The 8,271-nt window shown below is 39.7% G+C and overlaps 1 protein-coding gene across 1 annotated transcript in view; it reads right to left on the bottom strand.

Moving 5' to 3' along the window:
- The window catches only part of KDSR (3-ketodihydrosphingosine reductase), a 36,715-nt gene extending 33,976 nt beyond the window's left edge, over positions 1-2,739 (bottom strand). The window contains exon 1 of the mRNA XM_060691137.2: positions 2,398-2,739. Within this exon, the coding sequence (XP_060547120.1) occupies positions 2,398-2,526 (129 nt within the window). The 5' untranslated portion in view covers positions 2,527-2,739. The remainder of the gene's footprint in view (positions 1-2,397) is intronic.
- Between the last annotated feature and the right edge of the window lie 5,532 nt (positions 2,740-8,271).

Raw genomic sequence — 8,271 nt, forward strand, 5'->3', positions numbered from 1 at the left:
GGCGCATCATCAGCCCAAATGGTATCACTTAATAGTAAACTTCTCAGGGCGGCTTACAATGCGTTAAGCAATAGCCTTCATACTTTTGTATATTTATACAAAGTCAGCTTATTGCCCCCACAAACTGGGTCCTCATTTAACCTACATCCTTAGAAAGGATGGAAGGCTGAGTCAACCTTGAGCCTGGTACGATTCGAACCTGCAGTAATTGCAGGCAGCTGTGTTAATAACAGGGTGCTTTAAACCACTGTACAGAGGGACATCTGTGTATAACATTATGTAATGATCTGAGAATTTGAGTATGAGTTACTACTGCATTTGTTCATTCCTTACCTTAGTTAAAAAATAACTTCTTTTGAGCAAATGGAATTAGGGGGTTGTTTGCTGTCAAATATCTGTTGTTCTAAAATAATCCTTATATATACGAAACATGAAAATCCAGTTTGATTCCATCACGCTTCCTTAGAAAAATAATGGCGTGGGTGTCACTGGTAAGTGTGTTGGTGTATGTCCATGTGGAATATAAAGTGGTTTCAGATACTTACTATAAAAATATAGTAAAAGAATCTCTATTAAATGTGGCAAATCAATACAATAAGTATAAAAAATGTAACGTGAGAACAGGAATAAAATAATTGCAACGTGAGCTCTTTTTCAAGGATTTACCTCATTTATACCCATTACTGTAGCTTCTGACTTTTGTTTAACTTATGCACATCATGTCTGAAAAAATCAAAATTTTGCATGCACTTTGAAAACTTTTTCTCAAGCTATTAGAAATAGAAAACACCTGCTCTGCTGTATATGCTACATTCATGTAAATAAAAAGCCTACACATGCTGTTAAAACGTGATTAATAAGGCTTTGTACAGGTTATTATCATGCATCCTTAGTATTCAGTTTTTTCAAGTCTAGACATTTCACTTCTGTGATCTTTGCTTCCTCTAAGCCACACATACATAAACATCCAGGAAAAGGAGAAAGTAAAAATATATCTGTGAGAAAAGCCCTTTATATACTAAGATCTCATGGACTGCCTACAATACCACAAGTATTTTGTTTTGTGTTGTTTGGATGCATACTATAACGCAGGAGAGTCTCCTTGATTGTGGCAGGGAAAATTCAATAAATGAATAAATTAGTGTGTGTGAGGCAGATTCATGTCGAGGTCTAGATCATGCAAGTATTATTCCTCCTCATTTATATTACACTTTCAATTCATTTCGGCCTCTCAGAGAATGGTTGTATATAAAGTAGATTCTTCAACATGGTACCCTCCAGATATGCTGAGATTTCCAACTTCTGGTCAGCAAAGCAGTGCATCCACTTCTTTACAAAGCCAATTGTACAATAAAATTGTTTATAAGATCCCCTGAGGCCTTATTCATAAAAATAAAAAAGAAATAGTGACGAGAATGTCTACCCAGGTCTGCAACCTAAATTCACCCCAAGAATTAGCTTTGACCTGAAGGCAATTCACATTCCTACATGCCAGTCTACAATCCTAAACTCTTAGGATGGTAAAACAGTCATAAAGTATACATGCAGTTTAGGCATACTTTTTAAAGAGCGCAAATATAAAACAAAGTCATCTGAAGTCCAACACCCACTTGTGACTAAATAAGATTGGCTTGTTTTAAAGCATGTATGACACTGAATTTAAGAACACCAAGTGTGCAACATTAAAATCTATACGGCTAATAAATGTTTGGTTAGGATTTACAGCTTGCATTTCTTTCACCAAAATCTTTAATAATAACAACAACAACAACAACAACAATTCCTAGGTCCTTGGTTAAGACTCGAGCTGCTGAGCTATTAACCAGCCTCAAAGGTTGTGAATCTCACTAAAAATTAACTAATAATAATAATAATAATAATAATAATAATAATAATAATAACCATGCTCTTACAATTCTGAGTATTCATTTATCGAAGTGAAACATTCCAGAACATAAAAGCGGAATCAGCAAAAAACTATCAAAACACATCAACATCCTGTTCATTTCCTAACCGATTCACATTTTTTTTTTTTTAAGAATGAATTCAAGGAACACCTGGTAGTGTAGTATTGCGCTTTAGGCTAAAAATAACAGAGGTCATTCACACCCTTTTCGACTTTAATAATAAACCGAAACCATTCTAGAAACCATTTTTGGAAGGCTGCATCTTGAAACCGATACTCACCCCCCATTGGATTGTGGACAGAGTTAAAACCCACAGAGTACAAACATGCATCTAATACGGTAAAAGAGGCTGGGAAGAGTGGAGAAGAGAAGCGGGAAAAGAAACCAGAGGTTTAGAAATATCTGGCAGCAGGACCGCAAAATGTCATCTTTTCGCACCAGCCTCCCTTTTCCCTCCCCAACTCTGCAATCATCTCGGCTAGATTCTCACCACAACGTGAGCCCCGGATAACGACAGCGGCTTGGGATGGTTGAGCGGCGACAATAGGTAGAGCAGCAGCAGAAAGGCCACAAAGAGAGCGACTCCCGTGGCCGCCACTAGCAGAACCGTGCCCGGCATCACTGCGCCCCGAACGCCACAGACTCGACTGACGCACGTTCCTCTTCCCCCACCAGCCACCGCCGTGCCGCGACCGCCGGGCGACCGAGTGACCCGGTTCAGCCAACCAAGGCTTCTTTTTCAAGGAAACGAACCCCAGGACCAGGGGGACGGGAAGAAAACTAGAGCTGCTCTCTCATTGGGAAGGAGACCGAAAGGAAGTCCTGATTGGCTGCCTGTGTGGCGGGGGGGCGGGAATAGGAACGGAGCGCGATGACATATCCGCACGAGATTGGGCACGACGAAGGAGAGCGGGCTTGTGAAAGGTTGGCACGCGCGGGTGGGGAGGGGAGAAGACGGCGGCAGCGGAGGGTTCGCCCGCTTATTGTTTTGTGTGTTTGGCTCCCATTCCCGCCGGCGCCGCTGGAGGAGAAGGAGGAGAGGAGAAGCAGACGGAGGAAACCCGGCGGCAGTGGCGCAGCTGATCTTTCGCATTGCAAACAGGGCGACGAAGCGGCCCCTCGTCCTTTCTATGCCTACAAAAATCATTCCTCCAGAATGGGACCAATTCCTAAATTCAGATATGCTCTTAGGATCGTTGCCTTAAATAACTCCACAAAACATTTTCCCAAAGGTGCTTTTCCCCCCGCCCCCAGGAGGCAACTGGACTTTCTTGCGTTTTTTGTCTTTGAAGACGTTTCGCTTTTCATCCAGGAAGCTTCTTCAGCTCTGACTGGATGGTGGGGAATGGAAGGATTTTTTATTCCTTGCAGACAGCTGGTCAGAGCTGAAGAAGCTTCTTGAGGAAGCCATGACTACTTTTGAGGAAGGATAGGATATATGTATTGTAAATGAATAAAAGCTGGAATTAATCCAAATCCAAATGTCTTAAATTGTACTTGCTTTGGTCTAGCTGAAATATCAACCACTTACAGTATTTATTGAAATAAGTCTGGTATGTGTGAAGGGAAACAATAATAAGGATATAATAAATAATACTAGAATATGATATACTGGTATACTAGATTCTGTAACCATTAGGTTCCTGTAATACATATATGCCTTTGTATTTGTATCACATATATTATGCCTTTATATTTGTATCTCCTGTAACAAACATATTATGTTATTAGGCCTCTAATGTATCTGTTATTTGTCAAACGTATGTCCCTGCCATTTGACCTGAACTCATATCAATCTATCTAAAAGCATGGTACGTATCTCAGTTGGAACTACAGCCATCAACAAAGGGATAATTTACACCTCAGCCCTAATTTATGTTTGATCTGGATAAACTCCTGCTTTCCAGAGCCAGGGGGCCAAAGTGGCCAATTGAGTAAACAAAGAAATGCTCAAGATTACTAATTGGGAAGTTTCTATTCCCCCTTGCAGGGCAACAAGGAATACACAAACCTAAATTAGGAGGCCAGAATTGGGTACTAAGCTGACGTCTCTGAGGATATAAAAGGACGCCATACCTTCCTCAAGGTGTGGCTATCTCCTCGCATGCATTGTATCTGTATGTTCTGGATATAGTTCCACCCAGTATTTTGTTTTTGGCCATAAATAAAATCTGGTGGTTTTTTTTGCAAGCCTTGTCTTGAGTCTCTCTCTTTGGCATTCTGGTGACTCAAGTGTATTTTGGGACCTTACATTTCCTTAAGAAATCCAGTTTCACAAGCCTATGTTTTTTTGAGTCCATATTATTTTTGCCTTGGTGAAGAGTGGAATTTTGAAAATGTGGTGAGCCTTCTTCCTGAATGACTCCTAGAGGCTAATTTGCCCAAATTATCTGACAGAAGTTACAAAGTTATACCAGAATTCTATTTGCTAGCCTCTTCCTACTACCCAGGTTTATGATTATATTTCCAGATAAGGGGACAAACAAGCAAAAAAGCACTGGACTGTTACATGATTATTTATATGTATAAGCATATTTATATTTTTAATAAGTTTTATGATCTATAATACTTGGAGGTGAAATGAATTGGAAATAAAAGCCATGCTGGTCACTTTCAGCAATGCAGGATTTCATTTTGGGGAATGGGATTGGGGTGGGGAAAGTCATTTATGCCAGAAAGCCCGTCAGGAATCAAGGGAATATTAATATTCCCAGATGCTATGTTAGGGGCCTGGCTCTAAAATTTCTCACATATTTTATGTTGTATGTACTACAGGTAGCCCTTGACTTGCAGCCATTCATTTAGTGACCATTTGAAGTTACAGCGGCACTGAAAAAAGTGAGGTATGACCATTTTTCACACAATTGTAGCATTGCCATGGGCATGTGATCAAAATTCAGATACTTGGCAACTGGCATGTATCAGTGATTACAGCGTGCTGGGACTATGTGATCACTTTTTGCGACCATCTCACAAGCAAGTTAATGGGGAAGCCAGATTCACTTAACAACCATGTCACTACTTTAACAAATACTTAACAAATTTACTTAAGAACTGTGGCAATAAAAGTTGTAAAATGGGGCAAAATTCACTTAACAAATGTTTCACTTAGCAACAAATTTTGAGCTAAATTGTGGTCGTAATTCAAGGACTGCCTGTACTGAGAAAATCTAAACGTGGTTTTTAAAATGACAACCACAGGTTGCAAGAATAATATGGAATTAAGTTGATACACTGGACATTCAAGTGAAACTGGTTGAAATCTTAGTAATTAAAGGGATTAAATTAAATTAATAGACTGAAAGAGTGACCTAGACAATTTTCCTGTATTGGATTTGCAAAAGAGAGTTGTTAAAGCTTTTAAGAAATTTGTGAGAATGGACAAAGAAAAAATTAAAAGAAATCAAGTTGTAGGTGAGGCTTTAAAGATATGTTTATAGATAAGAGATGGGATATAGAAAGAAATTATTATTGTATTTTAAGAGAAGATGATAAGTTAATTTTAATCAAATTAAAAAAAAAAAAAACAGGTCACCTAATGACCATTCGAAGTTATGACAGATGCTCCAAAACTACATACAAACTTCTCCTGACTCCTGCTAGACTTTGAAAAGCCAGCTGCCTGGCGACAGTTTCAAAACCAGCTTCCTAAAACCTGCCTTTGCTTAGCCCCTCCCTCTCCCAGAAAGCCACATTTCTTCAATAAAGAAAACAAACAAAAAAGCTGGCTGGGTGTCACAGACTTGTTGATCTTTGTTTCCCCCACCCGCCAATTAGATGCTGAAGCTGAACGTTTTGCCTTTACCCGCCAATCATGATCCCTTTGAAAAATCTCATTTGCTAAATTTAAATCAAAAGATTGGGTGACAAAAGTTACTTTGGCCCTAGGCTGAAGAGTAGAGGAAAGGAAGCAAGCAACCAAGCGAAGAAAATTATTTTGCAGTGGGTGGGTGTAGCATCTGAAGAAAAAATTCAGCAAAATGTGCAGCAAATGGTTCCGCAAAGCAACAGCTGGATCCTAAATGCAGTCAGTCAGTCGGCAAAAAGCCTTTCAAAAGGTTTCCAAACTTTTTGCGGCCTGGTTCCCTTTAGGACTCGGCTTCTGCTGCACATGATGACCCTTTGATGCGTGCAGTGTCATAAAACAGAAAAAAGCACCAGAATTAAAAAACCTCAAAAGTGATTTTAAGAAACAAGATGAACTGTATAAAAAATTATTAGATCAATTAAAATAAAGTTATGAAAAAGGCCTAGGGCAAAGTGGAAAGATTTTAATTATGATTTTTTTTTTTTAAATGGAGGCTTGTCTAACCTCCAAGGATTACCAATATTACTGACACCAGTGCCTAGAACTCCTACTTCGCACTGTTTCAAACTGGGTATCAGCAGTGCCATTAGCTATTATATTCTCTGTAGATTATAAAAAACAAAATAGGCCAAAAATAAAACAGGGTATTCCTTGTACAGCTTGGTGTTTAACTTTTAGACCCATTTAAGGCAACACAAATACCCTGCTTAGTAGTTAACTAGGGCAGATTTTTCAGGATAGGCATTACAAGTAAGGAATCCACTGAAGCTACTGTACAGTATAGCATTCTAAGTAGAGCCCCACCTATAATGCATTACATCAGGGGTGTCAAACTCACGTCGTCACGTGATATATCGGGACTTTTGTCCCCTTCACTAAACCAGATGTGGGCGTGGCCAGCACATGAGGTGGGCTGGGAATTTGACAGCATTACATAATCCAATCCTGAAGTCATCAATGCATGTTTTTTTTCTGACAAGGTTACTTATATCCTGCAAAACCTTTAGTTGTACAAACTAAACTTGTAATAGGTATTTTTGACCACTAGGACTACTTGAGCCTCCAATGACAAATAAAAAACAACCTACTCCTGAATATGAACCTACAGTGGATGCAAAAAGTCTACACACCCCTGTTAAAACACCAGAGATGTAAAAAAAAAAAAAAAAAAAACCCAGACCAAATTAAATCACTTCAGAATTTCCCCCCCACCTTTAATGTAACATATAACATGTACAATTGTACATTTCAATTGAAAAACAAACCGAAACCTTTCAGGGGGAAATAACAATAAGAAACAGACAATAACATGGTTGCCTAAGTATCCACACCATCTTATTAGTAGGGATATGGCTGTCTTCAGAATTAACCATAGCCAATCATATTCAAACGGATGTTAAATAATAATCAGAACACACCTGCCATCAATCAAAGTGACTCTGATTAAGCCTATATAAAGTTCAGCTGTTCAAGTAGGATTTTTCTGACATTTATTCAGTTGCCTCTTGCAAAAGCCATGATCTACAAAGAGCTTACAAAACATAAAAGGGATCACGTTGTTGGAAGGGATCACTTGGGAGAAGAATACAAAACAATTTCCAAGGCGTTGGATATACCATGGAACACAATGAAGACAGTCATCAACAAGTGGAGAAAATATGGCACATGAGTTACATGACCAAGAACTGAATGTCCCTCCAAAGCTGATGAAAAAACAAGAAGAAAAAGAGTCTGAGAGGCTGCCCAGAGGCCTACAGCAACGTTAAAGGAGCTGCAGGAATTTCTAGCAAGTATTGGTTTTGTACTACATGTGACAATGATCTCCCATATTCTTCATAGATCTGGACTGTGCAGTAGGGATCAAGGATGAAGCCTTTTCTTCCAAAGAAAAATAGCCAAGCCCGGCTTCGTTTTGCAAAAAGTTACATCAAGTCTGACAAAAGAATGCAGGAAAATGTGTTATGGTCTGATGAGACCAAAGTTGAACTTTTTGGCCATGATTCCCCAAAAGTATGATTGATGCAAAAACAACACTGTGCATCACCAAAAGTACACCATGCCCACAGTGAAACATGACGGTGTGACCCGGGGCATGACATAAAGGCAACACAGCCAGAGAACCGGTATGAGTCCCTTTATTATCACCAACTGTGCCCCCAATGTCCCCTTCAACTCTCCGGCTTGGAGAGAGCTCTTCCAGCAACCTGTGCTAGTCTTTGGCTGACAATACTTCAGTCCCAAACGTTGTAAGCAGAAAACTAGATAAGGTAATTAATCCAGCAGGGCAAGCAAGATAAGGAGTTCCAGAAGGGAAGTAGCACGGCAGTAAATCAAATCAGTTGGGAGGATGCCAGGAACTCAGATAAAAAGTGAACACAGATGAACTCAATGATTGTTCCTGACAACCGCCCCTCTCATTTGCCTCTCCTTTAAACTCCATCCCCAGGTGTGCCTTGTGAAGGGAATCGGGGCCCTTTCCTCCCTCATAAGTCACATAACCTACATTGCTCTCTTCTCTGTTCTTCCCTGTGTGCCTAGGATGAGGAGGGGGTGGGC

The sequence above is a fragment of the Pantherophis guttatus genome, chromosome 3 (assembly GCF_059756535.1).
Source record: "Pantherophis guttatus breed Tessera chromosome 3, ASM5975653v1, whole genome shotgun sequence".
In the NCBI taxonomy this organism is placed as follows: Eukaryota; Metazoa; Chordata; class Lepidosauria; order Squamata; family Colubridae; genus Pantherophis; species Pantherophis guttatus.